Raw genomic sequence first — 17,366 nt, forward strand, 5'->3', positions numbered from 1 at the left:
ATTATTTTGTGACTGCACTTCTTAAAGACTTTACTGTTTCCAAGTCTTTTTTTATGACCCCCACTTATATTTATGTGACCTTATATTAATGGGTTGTATTTCAAAGATAAGAAGCTCTGGTGAAGAGTATCAAGTGACAAAGAAACAGAGTAATTAGACACTTAATTGATAAAGAAAAGGTCTACAGACCTTGTGTCTGTCCTTACAACTTTAAATCTAGTTTTTCAACTCTAGATGTACATAAATATATATTGAGAAGTTTTTCAGATATGTTACAGTCAAATAAATTATAGATAAATTAATTAATCAATCAGATGATCAACACTGTTTGTACCAATAGAATATGAGTAAGTAGGAGCAAAATAGTATAAAGAGTATAATAATATGGCACAGTTTTTTTTTTGGCCAGAATGATAGTACAGTGGGTAAAGCACTTGTCTTTCTTAAGGCACAGCTAGATTTGATCCCAAACATCCTATATAGTTTTCCTGAGCATATCAGAAGTTATTTCTGAGTGCAGATCCAGGAATAAACCTTGAGTATCTGTGAGTGTGGCCACCCCCAAATTAAAACAAGCAAAAAAAAGTGTATAAACCTCATTTTGAAATATAAGTTCTGCTACATTGGGAAGCATTTGACTTTGGAAAATTTGTCTCCCTTAGAAATCTTTCAACTTCAAAATAACAGGAATATATGATCACTTACTGCAACACTAAGAATGCCAATCATATAATAAATGTTTAATTTCCTTTGAACCATTTTCTTCTGATGATGTCAGTTCAAATTCCTGATTTGCCAGTGGATATTCAAGGAATTCAGACACTGAAATAACTCAGAGTCCTCTTTTAGGCATTTAATCTCTTGAAAGTATATATATATATATATATATATATATATATATATATATATATATATATATTCACAAACTGATTATTTGGTGCTATGCAAAAGCACATTAGTAGATACTTCCCCGGAAGAGATTTAAAAAACAATACTAATAAAAGAATAAAAACAACAGGTAATAGTTGACACTGGTTTTGAGATTGGAGTTGAAATATGATATGCTTAAAACTCAACTATCAATAGTTTTATAAGTCACTGTTCTTTAATTAAATAAAAAATTTAAAACCATAGGTCATTTGTTTCAATGTTTGTTGGACATAGGAGATTCTTCTTAGCACTCTATCTTAACAATTCTCCAGAACTGATTCTATCACTGTCTTTGAAAAAGAAAAATCAGGCTCCGGAAGGTTAAAAGATTGCCCAAATTTTTGTTCAACATCCTGTTCTACTATCGTCAATATGCAAGGACTAAGGAAAGCAAAGGAGGCTTTGGGCACAGCTATCCAGTCTGACACTGAAGTGTCCTAACACAGCGGCCATTTCCCTTTGCTTTTTCATCAGAAACAGAGTGTAGCAGTCTGGGGTCTGTCACTATTGGCTTGGTATGCTGAAAATTGTATCATCTTACTTTTCTGAAATTAATTTGACTGCAAAAAAAAACAAAACCTAAAGTATGCATGGGACAGTTGTCAAAAGAATTTGAATTTGTATTCTTCTTGAACAAAGTAATAAATATCAACTTGACAATTGTAACTTGTTTTTGACAGATGAACTAGGCTTTTAATGGCAGACAGTATTACCTCTGTTACTTTTGCTTTATCATGATAAAGAAATGTATTGTGCTGTTCAGAAACAAGAAATATCACGCCAAAAATAGAGTCAATTATGCTAAGCCCCAATTTACTAAAACGAGACTTAAACTTAATTATAGTTTCAGCTTCAACCGGAAATGAATCCCTTTTTTTCCTTGGCCTCCCAAATTGGGGAATGGAGATCATGGAGTCTTCCCCATGTTCTAAGCCAGCTGTAGCAAAGTCAGTGCAAGAGTTATACTAAATGCAGGATGCTATATTGGGGCTCAGACCTAATGGTTTCATGCTACAGTGCTCAGGGGCCACAACGCTGCAAATCAACAATGCTCAGGGATTAGCTCATAGCAGCAGTCATTTAACTAGCATCATTTGCATGAAAGGCAAGTGATTGAATGAACACCTTTACTATATCTCCAGTCCCTCTCTAGGAATGGAATCATTAGTTGATCTGTAATGAACTGCTCAACACTGATGTGATAATCTATCTGCTCACATAGTTCTGCCGGCCCCTAAAGGAAGGCGACCATGCCACAATCAATTTGCCTTTTACTAGCTCATCTTCCTCATCCTGCTCCCTTCTGTCTACAAAAATTTGAACCAGTTTTTTGAAAGACCCTTCAACCTGCTTGGTTTATGAATAATTGAATGAAGCCAGTAAAAACTTCAATATATTAGGTTGATTTCTAATGTTAACAGTAGTAAGAACCGATAAACGTTTTACTCTAAATAAAAATAAAACAAAATATATGAACAATTTTTCTTTGACATGTTCTGTGATGTTGGTATAAAGAATTTTGTTGCCTTGTTGAATTTGCAGTTCTTAACATGAGAAAGACTTCTATTTTATCACTTAGAAAGCAAAAGAAAATTCTTTTCAGAGTTGAGAACATATTCTCTTGTTTACATTGATTAATATATAAAATTTACTTAAATAAAAGTGGAGAATTGGATAGTATATGATTCATTTTATCTTTTACCAAAAATAGATTTTTTCCTATCAGAACTTGCCTCTATTTCAATAGCTATTTTTTGAACTTTAAATCCTTATCATCATGCATAAATAACTATTTATTACATAATAAAGCAGTCATCATATAAACAAACTAAAATCTACAAACTACTGAGATAGAATCAATGAAAGTAGATCATAACAGTAAGTGGGAGGGGGAGAAAATTAGAATTGAGAAAGTTTCAATTTAGAAAAGCTTGGCAGAGTGACAATTATACATATACAATTTGGGTGAGATTTTATGTTCCTCTTCTTTTCTTCACATTTGTTAGTGCAAATGAATATTCTGTTTGATATTGCTCTAAGAACAATTTTCTGGAGAAAAATAGTCTTTATGTAAACTTAAAATCACATTTGAATGTTCACATTTGTTTGCATTTTATAAGATTCAGCAAGTAACTCAGAAAGTATGTGGTCTATATAAGACTAATTTCCCAGTCTTATATCCATATCATAGAACAACTGAATTTTTGTTAACTTATAAGTGTTACCCACCTCATATGCAAAAAGAGGAAAGAAGTAAGTCTTATGTGTGACTAACCCAATGGTTCAAGTTAATTAGACTATAAAGTGCACATTTTGAGTTATACAATATTTTTCATAATAATTATATGCTATGGAGACATCTATTAAAAGCCTAAAGTGATCATTTAAATGCAAAATCCCTGATAGAACTCCATTATATTTTTCATACTAAATTAACATTACAGGCTTCTAATGGATGCTTTAATTAGGCATTGATGTTATCAGCAATATTTGGCAAAATAAAATCTGTCACTGTGAAATATTCATTAAGTTCAATTTGTGCCAGTCAATATTAAGTGTTTTCTGAACCTTATTATTTAAGTAAAAAGCTAAAAGCAAAGAGAAAGAAACTATCCCTACCCCCACCCCAACACAGACAAGTCTTCTCAGTATATATACGTTAAAAAGTACAGGCTCATTAGATTTCATTTGTACATTACTACTGCCAAACAACAGATTTCAATTCTTTTGAATCATCTGAGTTCCAGGCATTCCATTTAAGGATTGTCTTAATGCTCAACATGAAAAAAAAAAAAAAAAAGGTTTACCCTAATTAATAGAATCCTAATTGAGAAAGCAGCTCAAAGGAAATGTGTGTGTTTATTTGTGTATATTTGCACTATCATGAGAATTCCAAGAAGATGGTAATATAGTAAGGGAAAGAAAACCATCTGAGATGTTGAGATAAAAAAATAACTCACAAAGGACCTGGACTGTTGAGGTGGTCAGCATTCACCAGCCAGAGAAAGCTGTAGAAAGGAAAGTGTTGGAAAGGAAACTGAGGTGCTTACCAGTGATTTTCCCATTGGCTTCCAAGGGAGGCTGCCAACTCACAATGACAGCACGAGGCTTTCCTTCTCTAGTAATGACTGTCAAATCCTTGGGAGCAGAGGTTGGGGCTGCAAGATGAGAGACGGACAAGGCCTTATCATTGGATGCGAAAGAAAACAGACATTTATGAGACTTCTACTCATGAATGTAACACTCAGAATCTAGCATACAGGTTGTCATGCTTATTTGACCATTTATAAATCTTTCGAGTATTTTGTACTGAATAAGCCAAGGAACAAAAACATAGCAATCAATGATTTTCTAAGGAATTTAAGTCACTTTCATAGATGTGGGACTATAGAGAGGAGAATAGAATATGTGCCTATATGGAAGAGAAACATACTTTCAATTGGGTGCTACAGTACCAATGTAAAAATCCTTAAATGGTGAAAGAAAGGTACAGGAAGGGGAGCAGAATATATCACCCCTTAAAAGATACACATTTCGGCTGAGGATCATTTTTGGCTAGATATATTTGAGAAACTGTATATTTAAATAAATCTCAAAAAAACTATGTCGAAATTGTCTTTTAATGAGGTATTTATGTTTTTAAGGAAATTTCCATTTGTAAAGTGACCTTTCTGTACCATCAAAAGAAAGATAACAATAACAACAACAAAACTAAAATTAAAAAACTAAAATAAAAACCATTTTAATTAAAAATTAAAACAAAATTTAAAAAAATCAATGAAAAAGATAAAAGAAAGTTATACAATAATATCTGTATAACTACACTACCCTTATTTATATATCTTTGCCTGATAATCTCCCATAAAGTCATCTCTCTCCAACATCTTCTGTGTTCTTCAGTGAAACAAGGAAGGTATTTTCAGTGAGTCACTCAACATGTTTCTCTTGGGCATCTACCATATACAGTATTTAAAGCTCATGCTTGAAATAGTAAGATACAGTTGAGTTTAATTTAAATCTCAAATGGAATTTATTAAACTACTCAAAAACTAAGTAACATCTCAACTAGCAAGAAGAAAGATATGGCAAAGAAAGTTATAGGTAATACATATTAGAGGGATTTTATAATAAAGAGAAGGCAAGTATGATCAGGTCATTAACCAAAGAAAAACAGAATTACTTCAGGCAAAGTCACCTTCCATTAAGAAAGTGCTTTGGGTTTTAGGTAGGTTACTTCCTCTGTGCCCACTAAGGATGTGCTTAATTTAAATTTCTACTTTGGGGAGAGCCTGAATCCATACTAGGTTAGACATTATGTCTTGGTGAGGTCCCAGAATGAACATTCCCATTTTAAATAACCCCCCTTAATTTTTAAAAACAGTGTGATAAGCTCTTGTTTATTTGTTTCTCCTGATAATTTGTTTTTATTACAGCACATGTGTGAACCAAACACCTAGAAAGTAGAGAAGATTTAGTTTTCCTCTGCTATATCTACATACTTAGAGAGAATGATGATTACAAATCTTCAAAAACAACACACACACACACACACACACACACACACACACAAAGCATCTTTCTTATTAGGCTGAAGATCTAAACAAGAAGTAAAGAAGGCAAACAAAACAAAACAAAACAAAACAAAACAAAAACTTTAAACCTGAGGAGATAAGGATTGTGTGAGAGTTTTGGCATCAACCTGTTGTGAAATAAGATGACATGAAACCATGAAACCACATTTTTCTAAGAGCTATTTGACATATGTGTTGTACTAAACAAAATTTTAAAGACATGGTACTGTTGGCAGAAAGCCCTGGAAAGCAGTCCAATATCTGCCAACCTGTTCTCACAGGTTGTAATGCTTTGAAATAGTTAGTTTGTTCTTGCAAGTGGCTCACTATGCTTTAGTGGATCGTCCACAGTCTTTTAAAAAAATTTATCATGCATTTTCTATAGGTAGGTCAGAACATAACTAGGTTCTCTGACAGGGTTCTAGAAGAACTTTCTGATCTTTGTGAAACAGTAATGTAGGAAATTTGGCAGAAAATTTTAAGAAGCCACAAAGCCCAGAAATCTATAAATATTGATATATCTTATTACATAATATTAGTATAATATATAACTATATTATACAATGACATATATGACATATATTATGTTTGTATAATAAATACAATCTGATATATAATATGACATATAAAATATTATATATTTTGTATATCAGAGAACTATCAGAGTGCATTCAGAATTCAGTGTGCTTGTCTGTAGTACATCTTGTGCAGATGTCACTGCTGGCTAAGGCCGTAGGTTGGACTAATCTGAGGCCAATAACAGGAAAGAATAATGCTAGATAAGTCATTCCCCTTAATAATTGCTTGGCAAAGACTTATGGACCAAGCTAAAATACATAGGTTGACATAAACATTAAAGAAAAAAAAACAAAAATTATATAATCAGCTACTCAAACTTGGGGTGCTTCAGTTTAGAGATTTATGCTTACACCACTGTGGTTATGGATTTTGTTCTTTTAATAAGACTTTCTTTTGCAATCTGCTAATTTCTTCCTTATATCTTCTCTGTAATGAGGATAAGGAAGCAGATTCCAGGTGGAACTTGGGACCAATTTCTTTTTTTGTTTCTGCAAAAGAGATAACCTTAGTTTTGGTTCTCTTAGTTTTGGACTACCTGGGTGGGTATCAGGATTATTTCTAGTCGTCACAGATCAAGTGTGGATGCTGTGTGTAGACTGTCTTAGTGGGGCTGTGGAAGCTAATGTCCATACTCTGTAGTAGTTTACCCAGATTTCTTTCGTTCGGGGAGGGGGCAACACCAGGTGGTGTTCAGGTTACTCCTGACTCTGCACCTAGGAATTACATCCAGCCGTGCTTGCCCACACTTTCCTTGTCCTATCCTTTCTTGTAGAAGCCTCTGATGACATCTTCAGAAGCATATTTTTGTCATACAGACAGATAGACTGAATTCTGAATTCACTCTATTCTCTTTATTTTCAGTTAATTCTCTTCCTGAATTGTCTCAGAGGGGACATAATTATTTTCTTTTATCAATTTATTTCTAACATTTTTATCCTCCAAGTCATGAGGGTTCCAGATTAAATAAACTTGCACCTTATTTAATGTTCTGAAAATATGGGTATTTCATATACATAATTACAAAAAATAAAAACAAAACAAACAATAAGAGAAAAAAGGAGTTGAAGGAAAAGAGACAATGGAAAAGAGTATCAATGGGTATGAGGAGGAGGCAGAGAAGGAGTAAGAGAAGAAAAATTTAGAATAAATGATAATAAATGCAAATAAAATAAGGATTTCTTTGCAATAAAAATTGTAAGAGCAAAACACTATCTTAATGTGATGTTCTCTTAAAGAAGGATTATTCTCATTCATAAAGATTCATTCAGGATATTTTCTTAAGTACAAATAGGAAGATAATGCATAGTCACAATTTGACTTAGAATGTTATACAATGCATAAGAAAGAATTTTCCAATTATGTAAGTAATTAAAAGATCTGTCTTTTTAGCTACTCAGAATAGTTTATTTTTCCCTAAGTATGCTAAAATTTAAATTGTTGTTTATTTAGAAAACAGTCAAAGGATGATTAGACTGCTTCACTGAATCTACTATGGTATTCAAAACCGATAAAATAATTCTAACTTTATGTAACACAATAATACACTGAAATGTTTGTTATTAAAATAATATCTAACAACTTGGGAATAAAGAGACAATACATAGGCATGCCTTCCATGCAACTGACCTGGGCTTGATCCCTAGTACCCAATATGGTTCTACAAGCCCTACCAGGAGTGATCCCTGAGCTAGGAGTAAGGTCTGAGCACCACCAGTTATGCCCCCCCCCAAAAAATATAAATATAAACACATACATATATCATCTAATCTACTTCTGGAGAAATCCAATTTTTTCCCTCAAGTTATGTGAATGTTGGTGAATAAAGCACTGTCATATACAAAATATACACTATTGACTAATATTTAGGAAAGAATGTGGCCCTACAGACACCAATGATCCCTTTTAAATCAAGCAAACACTCTTTGTACTATGCCTCTCTCATGTTTCTACCTAGAATGCTGTGGTATAAATTCTCTTGACTGTCCATCCTCTGTGGATTAAATGTAACATACATAGCCCTTCTACATTTATATACTACCTTCTTTTACAACTTTGTTTCCCCTTATTGTCCCATAAAGACTATACTCAAGTTATCCATATCATTTGTGAGTGTGGTGTGTGTGTGTGTGTGTGTGTGTGTGTGTGTGTGTGTGTGTGTTTGAACCTTGCCTGGCAGTGTTCAGAGCTTATTCCTAGCTCTGTATTGCTCAGTACTTCTAGGTCTGTATTCAAGGATTACTCCTTGGTGATGCTTGGGTCTTTTTTAAAACTATCTTTATGAGGCTCTTATATATTTATATAAGCTGTCCTTGTCTTTGGAAGGCTCTGGAATAGAAACTTTAGGTTCTACCTAAGCAAGAGCCCAGTAATTACTTCTTTTGTGATACTATTTCTTGTTTTGCCAAATAGAATTTATTGTTAGATGTCTTTTTTCTGATATGAATTTGCCCAACATTTTTATTATTTTTCTCATATTGTTACTTCAACTGTTTTATTTTCAAATTAATTGTTTTCTTCTGTATTATATTACAGTGCTATCAAAGATACTGATTGTATCACCTTTTATACTAAGTTCCTATTTCAGGACCTGAAAATAATAAGTTATTGAAAAATCATAATAAATATCTGGGCCAACTGGATAAACAGTGATTTCTGTTTTGTTTTTTTTTTTCTGTATGAGAAGTCTCACCCTAAGGCATGGATTTATATTTTAAGTGCATGAATAGTACACAAGATTTTTGTTCTATTTATTACACAGATCATCTGCTACACCATCCATTTTCCCTGAATCTTTCTTCCCAGTAAGGATGTATTCACTAATCCCCTATTTGTCTATTTGATTCTTTTCTTCTTGAAGACTAAATGAATATATAAGGAAGGAAAATACAAAGATGTGAACTATTGGGATGGCAAAACCTTGGCCATGAGGCAGTGCACTGTTCTCATATCTAATGCTTGGGGATACTTCTGATTCTTTTCCTTTCTTTTTTCTTTTTTTTTTTTTTTTTTTTGGTTTTTGGGCCACACCCGTTTGACGCTCAGGGGTTACTCCTGGCTATGTGCTCAGAAATCTCCCCTGGCTTGGGGGGACCATATGGGACGCCGGGGGATCGAACCGCGGTCCTTCCTTGGCTAGCGCTTGCAAGGCAGGCACCTTACCTCCAGCGCCACCTACCCGGCCCCTTCTTTTCCTTTCTTAAGACATGATAATTTCAGGTGTCTTTCAATTTTTATTTTACTTAAGTAGAATAAAATTGAGGCTTCATCACTTGGACAAACGAAATGTTTGATTTCAAGAGTTTGCCAGCTGTTCTTATCTTTCTCCTGAGCAATTTTAGCACAAGCACATAACTACACAGACACAGTACCATGCAGTCTTTACGTTGTTGCAAAATTAGAAACAACCCCCAGAGTTACTTTATTCATTTTATTTCCGTCTCACAGTTATAAAATCTGGAGACACTTGTGAATTACATCTTGCCTCTCATCATCACCCCCGGATCTCATCCACATGTTATTTACACCTTTGGTCCAGATCATTATCTACTTTGACAATCACCATTCTGACTAACCACATTTCTAAAAGTTAATATATTTTTTTCAGCAATAGTCTTACCAACAGTTTCCCTACAAGACTAGGTAGTTGATAAGAAATCAATAAAATGCATTTATCAAGTCACATTTGGTGTGTATTTCATGTTTAAAATGGGAGGGCTGAATAAATTTGTTTGCTTAAAGAGGAAGTTACTGCCCCTTCCCTTTCACTCAGAGAAGCTCAAATGCCTCACTGATTTACATTTAGCGCCTTTCATCTCCTTTCAAAAGGAAGAGCAGAGTATTTATTCGCCCTCAGTACATAACTCATTCAGCTTGTCTTAATCTTCCAAAGAGTCTGTGAACATTGGCACATACAATTCTAGAAGAGAATGTCAAGATATGTAAACATGCAAAAAAGAAGACTAAGCTAGGATATTCTTGTACAAAAAGTAGTTACTCAAAAGGAAAATATTCACAACATACTATTTTGAGCTATTGTAAAAGGCAGAAAAAAATCAGAAATTTAAGGCCACACGACAAAGTCTAATGAAAATAATTCAATTTTCCTAAATAAGACTGTAATTGTCATAAGATTTTGAAATGTGGAAATACGTTTTACCTTCAAATCTGATATACTATCATTGAATTAATGGAAAACCTGTATTCCTGCCACAGTTGAGTTTCTGTACACTATAAATGCTAAGTGTATTGACACTGTTTGTTTAGATTTTAAACAAAACCTTAATAAATGAATCTGGTAAGCTTTAAAATGGCTCTTTTCCCCCTGTATTTGGACTCAGAGATCTTGCATGAATAATTTGCATTGAGTTTCCTTTTTTCCCAAAAAGTGCACATGAAAAGTCACAAACATCACCCCAAATCCACTGAAGTCATTTAGGTTAAGTATATGTGAGACTTCATGAGCAATGCAACAGTTCTTTTTATATAATTCTTCTCCAATAGTAACTATAACAATGTGACTGCTGACTGAGGATGTACATTTTTTGGGCAGAGATCCAGGTGAATTGCTACCCTTTTTTTTCCCTATCTTTATTCTATTAATAATTTTCATTTTGACCAAAGTGGATTACAAATCATTCACAGTAGTATTTCAGGTACATAGTGACATTAAATCAGGGATTTGCTATCTTTTTTTTTTTTTTTTTTTGGTTTTTGAGTCACACCCGGCAGCGCTCAGGTGTTGGCTACTCCTGCTCTATGCTCAGAAATCTCTCCTGGCAGGCTCGGGGGACCATATGGGATTCTGGGATTCGAATCACCATCCTTCTGCATGCAAGACAAACGCATTACCTCCAAGCTATCTCTCTGGCCCCGGTTTGCTACCTTTTAAAAAACATATTTTAAAGACATATTCAAATCCCCTGAGTTAATTGCCCTGGTTACTTCATTCCCTAGGAACCCATACTCTTATTTTCTAAAATGGGCAGAATAATATATTTTAAAATGTTATGGAGGATGGCGTGTCTTCTGATTTCATCTTTGATCTGTTCAAAAACAAAGATCACTAATTACAGAAGACAGACTGATAACCTCGACTGGGCAGAAGTTTTCCTGGGACCAATAAGAAAGATCCCAGACTATGCTTCGGCCTAGGATTTGTACAAAAACCAAGACCTTTAATCCCAGAGTTCTGACTTTAACTACCATGATTAAGCAGAACTTCTGGAGCCATAAGGAGGGACTCTATCCTAGACTTTGACCTAGGATAGAGTGCAAAACCAAGATCACTAATTACAGAAAACTGACTACAAGTAGCGCGATGGAACAGATCTTCTAGAATCATAACAAGCTCATTCCTCTTCATTGTCCTCTTTGTTGACCCATTGAAATACCAAGATCTCTAGCTACAGAAGACTGATTTTGTCATTAACAACTGAGCAGGAAGTTTCCTGGCACCATAAAAAGACCTTGAGATTTGAGAATGAGCATGTATGGAGCCCATTGTTACTCCCATGATTGTATGCTTCAAGGGTGGAGAAACTCTGTTCCTCCTAGGCCAAGAGAATTCCTTCCAACTTTCCCAATACTTATTGTGCCTATCCAAAAACCAACCAATCAAAACAACCAACCAAACAAACAAACAAACAAACTCCACAAAGCCTTGCCACACCAGCCCTTAATTTTTTTCTTTTCTTTCTTGTGGTTGTGGTTTTGGCGATGATTTATTTGTTGCTCCTGTTGTGTTTTGTTGTCATTGCTTTTTTTTTTGTTTAATTTTTTGATTATTTTTGTTTTTCCTTTTCTATATTTTTTCTTTCTTCTTCTGAATTGAAATTTATAGCCTCCAGACAGATTCCCCCAGCATTTTTTCTTTTTTTTTCTCTTCTCTTCTTTTTTTTCTTTTTCCAACAGAATCACAGAACTTAAATCAACTTGTTCTCCCTCATAAATTGAGGGGAAAATGGATGGTACCAGGAGCAACCAGTAGTATGAACATTGAGTGGAAATAAAAGTGATCAGACTTAAACACCAAACTCAAAGTCAACAACATCAGAATCGATACCCAATCTACACAAAGGGGAACTTTTATACTAGCAGTCCATGGGGGCTAAGGGGTAAGGTATGGGATGCAGGCTGGGAACAGGGGTGGAGGGAGGACAATACCAGTGGTGGTAATGGCCCTAATTCTTTGTCACTATGTACCTTAAATATAACTGTGAAATACTTGTAATTCACTTTGATCCAAATAAATATTATTTAAAAAATGTTATGGAGGAACAAAGAGATAGTAATCCAAGTGGAATTCAATTCCCAGCATCGTATCTGGCTCTTGAGTAACACTAGGGATAATCCTTAAGCACAGTGCAAGAAGTGAGAATTAACCATAGCTAGGTGTTAACCCCCCAAAAAATTTAACTCAAAATGCTATGGACTCTATAATAACTTGTCATAGAATGATATATAATTTAGAGATTACTGTACACACCTGTTTCCACGTCTACAGATCCCAGGAAACACCCTCACCAAATATACAAAATAGAACATGTGAAACTTGCCTGTTTGGACCTACCTGCTTCATAGGTGGTGGCATGTGCAGTCATGCTCCAAGTACTTGATCTTCTGTTCTTCGTGACCATGACTGAGAACTCATACATTGTGTTGGGCTTGAGGCCTGTGGCTGTGTAACTCAAAGATGTTGTGTCTTCTGACTACAACAGTGGGAAAGAAGCAGAGGAAAATAATAATAAATTCTATTCACTTGGTAAGAAAAGTATTCAAAATGAAGATCAATTCATACAGCAAAACTGGAGTCCATTTCCACACAGATGTGTCAGGACTGTGCTCTGACTCTACTTCTTTACTGTTAACCAGTTTACATGTGCTGATTGTCCATCCAAGACACAATTGATAAACATCAGGAATTATGTTGTTTAAAGGGGGCAGCTAGCTGATAGATTTGCCCAAGGAAGGCAATAACCACAGCAACAGCAATAATTGCACTTCCTTCTGTCAATTCTTTTTTTTTTTAAGATTATCTATACTGACTTTAACCTCAATTTATTTCTAATAATAGAGCTTTCTTTCTCAGAGTTTTTAATGTGACATATATTATACAGATTCTCAGCATTTTCTTCTAGTGGTGAAAAGTTCATATTGAGAATCCTACTGTTTGTGATGCTTTATTTGAATTTAATTTAATGTGTTTTAAGGGGGTCCCATTTTCAGTGCTACAGGTCAGCAGAACTACAGCCAGTGCTGCTGGTGAGGAAACATGGTGCTGAAGAGGTTGGAACCTCATATATGTGATCCGTCCCTTGAGAAATTATGTTTGGGCCCCTGTTGATCAGGTTTTCATAAAAGACTTTTAAGTCCTGAATTTTAGGGATTACAGAATCTATTCAGCTGTTAAAAAGCAAACAGATAAAGACACTTCTCTTTCTTTGTGCACTCTTCATATTAAACACATTTAAGTAAGGCCACAAAAACAGTTAATCAGGAAACAAAGGATTGCATTACCCCTGAATGCTTTATCTTCCACATCCACTTTTCTTTTAAATAGCATATTAAAGATATTTTATTAGAAAGTAAATTATCTTTATTGTTTACTTTACAGACTAAAATAGTAATAAAGAAGAAGCAACTTAATCTCACAGATTAATGCATGTTTTTATATTATCTAGGAATATTAAGGCAACTCATGCATCTTATAACGATAAATTTATAACTGCTACTTAGATGTCGATTTGCCTTCAAATTTACGTATTTACTTTTACTTTGAATTTTATTACACTTGCTATATGTCTATGACTTTTAAAAAATCAAGGAAATATCTTTTTATTTCCACTCATATTGTATCTCTTTCCTCTCTTACTTTTCTAGTGTGGTCTATCTTTTTTATTCTATCATGAATCCTTCTTAGCTTATAGCATGAAAACCCTCCATTTCACTACAAAACCAAATAAATATTTAACTGCACTAATGACATTTTGACGATGTGCTCATCCAGCCTATTAAAATGATGAACTCATAAACATCTCTCTGAACCTCTTTTTTTTTAAATATGTGCCCTAAATAAAAGTGAAAATAATTTGTACGCTCAGGAAGATGGAATTCCATCAAATAAAATATAAAATGGGCAGCTGTATCTGACATACTGATAAATAACTTGCCCAATCTTGCCCTCCTTTGCTACCATGAATATTTCTATGCCTTGGATGTAGAAAATAAGGAAGAGAATGGAACAATGAGAAAATAGTTTTATCTAGGAGGTAAAGATCATGTTTTGAGAAAATTAGTCTCTTTGAACTTGTACACTATTGATTTGGGGGAGCTAATAACCTATATTGTATGTATGTTTTAGAATGATATGCGTGAGTACTATGAATACTATAAATACGGTTTTCTTTTTTGGAGAATGTTGCACACCCAGTGGTATTCAGAGCTTATCCCTGGCTCTATTTTCCGTACTTAATCCACTCCTGGTTGGTGCTTAGGTAATTCTGGGGATTGAACCTAGGTCAAGCATTTGCACAGACAATACATAACCCTTTATACTATCTCTTCAATCCGTGGAAAAAAATTCATTTTAGTTATTTTAATAATCATAACATAGTGAAATACTATATTTCTGAGCCTTGGTTTCTTCATCTATAAAACATAACCATAGCACTAACCTGTGTTTTTTCAAGTACAAAATATAGAATCTTTTCATAAGTAAAGATTAATTAAATGATAGGTGTAGCATTTCATACATTATCCAGTGTGATTACTTAAGTATTATATTAAATATTTTTGAGTTGTATCATGAGGGCTGCAAACGAGCTTTGTATGAGTAGTCTTTTTTTTTTTTTTTCTTTCGGTTTTTGGGTCACATCTGTCAGCACTCAGGAGTTACTCCTGGCTCTACACTCAGAAATCGCCCTCGCAGGCTCGGGGGACCACATGGAATGCCATGAACCACCATCCTTCTGCATGCAAGGCAAATGCCCTACCTCTATGCGATCTCTCCAGCCTGTGTATAATTAGTCTTATATGACTTACTTATCTTCTGTAATTTCCAAACTGTATTATGTAAAATTAGCCCATAATTAGTACATGCAGTTTTGAAATGTAAATTTATAAAAAAATACTCATTTAATCATGGAAAATGTTAAAAAATAAATGCCACTATTTAATTAGGACCATCAACAGAGAGTTTTGATCAAAATATAAATTTCTTTTCTTTTTTCTGGTTGCTGGGTCAGACCTGGCAGCGCTCATGGGGTACTCCTGGCTCTATGATCAGAAATCACTCCTGGCAGGCTTGGGGACCATATAGGATGCCGGGATTTGAACCACTGTCCTTCTGCACGCAAGGCAAATGCCCTACCTCCATGCATTCTCCCTGACTCCAATATAAATTTCTTGAACATAGTTTTTATAGGAATAAATGAAGTAGAAGAATATTGTGCAAAAAAACCCCTTGGATTATACTTTTATGTTATCTGAGTTCTAGTCTATATTACTAGTGAATTTTTTGTTTGTATTGAGACTTAACCAGTTGGGCTAAGAGGCTACTTCCAGATTGGTACAAGGCAACCATGCAGTGCCTGGTAATGAATAATGTTCTTTTATATGCAAAATATGCATCCTATCTTTTTGAGCCATCTCTTTGATCCAAATATGGAATTGTATGTATATATATGCATATACATAAGCATATATACATATAAAGGTACAGATACTACTAATACCTTTATCTTCAGAGAGATATTAGTATATGGACTTAACTAGCTTCATAGTATACATTATTTTATAGCAGAAATAATTTGTCAATCACTTATGTAAGAAAAATGGGATTGACCAAATTAACATGACAAGACAGCAAAAGTAATTCTTGAACTCTTTATATGTGTGACACTTGAAAAAACTTTAGGTCAGGTAAGATGAAAGGGTGAGAGACTATTAGAGTCTTTCTTTCAATTATCAAAGCACAATCCTGAAGAGAAATTGGACACTCGTTTTTAGAACTAGTTTTTGAGTTGACTGATTTTACAGAAATTTTTGGCAAAGTCCAGTAATTCTGAGTCTGCTGTAATAGCTTTTTCACTGAAAAAATAATTGTCTCAAGAAATCTGGAATGCAAACATATCTGGAGAATGATCATTGTTCTTCAGAGCATTTATCATACCAAAAGTACCATTGGCCTTTTAATAAAATAAATTTATCTGCTAAATACTGGGGTTATGAGCACAAAAATGTTAAGCTAGTTTTTAAAGTAAACTTAAAATTTGTCAATCTGTATATGATTGTTATTTTTGTTTACTATTCTCCTATTTTTAATATTCTTATATTCTCATATGTTTCAGTGATTATTTCACCGATTGTCTTATATAATAATGTTAACTTTACTTGCAGTTCTGTTGAGTCTTAAATAAAATATTATAAGGAGATGGATAGGATACTTATAGCATATCTCATATCAATAATTCAATTTGAATTTCATGAAGAGTTTTTCTTTTTTTAAATTTTTTTTGTGGTTTTTGGGTCTCATCCGGCAGTGCTCAGGGGTCACTCCTGGCTCCAAGCTCAGAAATTGCTCCTGGCAAGCACACGGGACCATATGGGATGCTGGGATTCAAACTGATGACCTTCTGCATGAAAGGCAAATGCCTTACCTCCATGCTATCTCTCCGGCCCCCAATTTTTTTCTTCTTTTTTGGTTTTTCAAGCCACACCTGTTTGATGATCAGGGGTTACTCCTGGCTAAGCACTCAGAAATTGCCCCTGGTTTGGGGGAACCACATGGGATGCCCGGGAATCGAACCATGGTCCTTTCTTGGCTAGCGCTTGCAAGGCAGACACTTTACCTCTAGTGCCACCTCACCGGCCACCATGGAGAGTTTTTCTCAAAAACTAGAACTAACAAAGCAAAATTTCTAAAAAAAAAAAAAAATTTGTTTTAAATGGTTTTAACCAAAAACTAATTTATAATGAGATATGAATGTTATGCTACTTAAATGTGAAATAAAACTATTACAGATATAGCATGATTACAGAAGATAAAGGTAGAATTAAAGATTTTGCTTGGATTTTATTTTGTCTCAGGATGTTAGAGTTAGAAGTGGCAAAAGTGAAGGGCCGGCACAGTGGTGCAAGCAGTAGGGCTTTTTCCTTGTACATGCTAACCTAGGACAGACCAAGGTTCGATCCCCCAGGGTCCCATATGGTCCCCCAAGCCAGGAGTGATTTCTGAGTGCATAGCCTCTGAGTGTCATTGGGGGTGGCCCAAAAACAAAAAAAAAAAAA

General features: G+C 34.4%; 1 protein-coding gene across 1 annotated transcript in view; it reads right to left on the minus strand.

Annotated features, from left to right (window-relative positions):
* Positions 1–17,366, minus strand: part of LOC126020221 (netrin receptor DCC-like) — a 223,320-nt gene that overhangs the window by 49,782 nt on the left and 156,172 nt on the right. The window contains exons 8-9 of the mRNA XM_049781675.1: positions 12,649–12,787; positions 3,981–4,088 (exon numbers count right to left, since the gene is read on the minus strand). Of these exons, the coding sequence (XP_049637632.1) occupies positions 3,981–4,088; positions 12,649–12,787 (247 nt within the window). The remainder of the gene's footprint in view (positions 1–3,980; positions 4,089–12,648; positions 12,788–17,366) is intronic.

Source organism: Suncus etruscus, chromosome 10 (genome assembly GCF_024139225.1).
Source record: "Suncus etruscus isolate mSunEtr1 chromosome 10, mSunEtr1.pri.cur, whole genome shotgun sequence".
NCBI classification, from domain to species: domain Eukaryota; kingdom Metazoa; phylum Chordata; class Mammalia; order Eulipotyphla; family Soricidae; genus Suncus; species Suncus etruscus.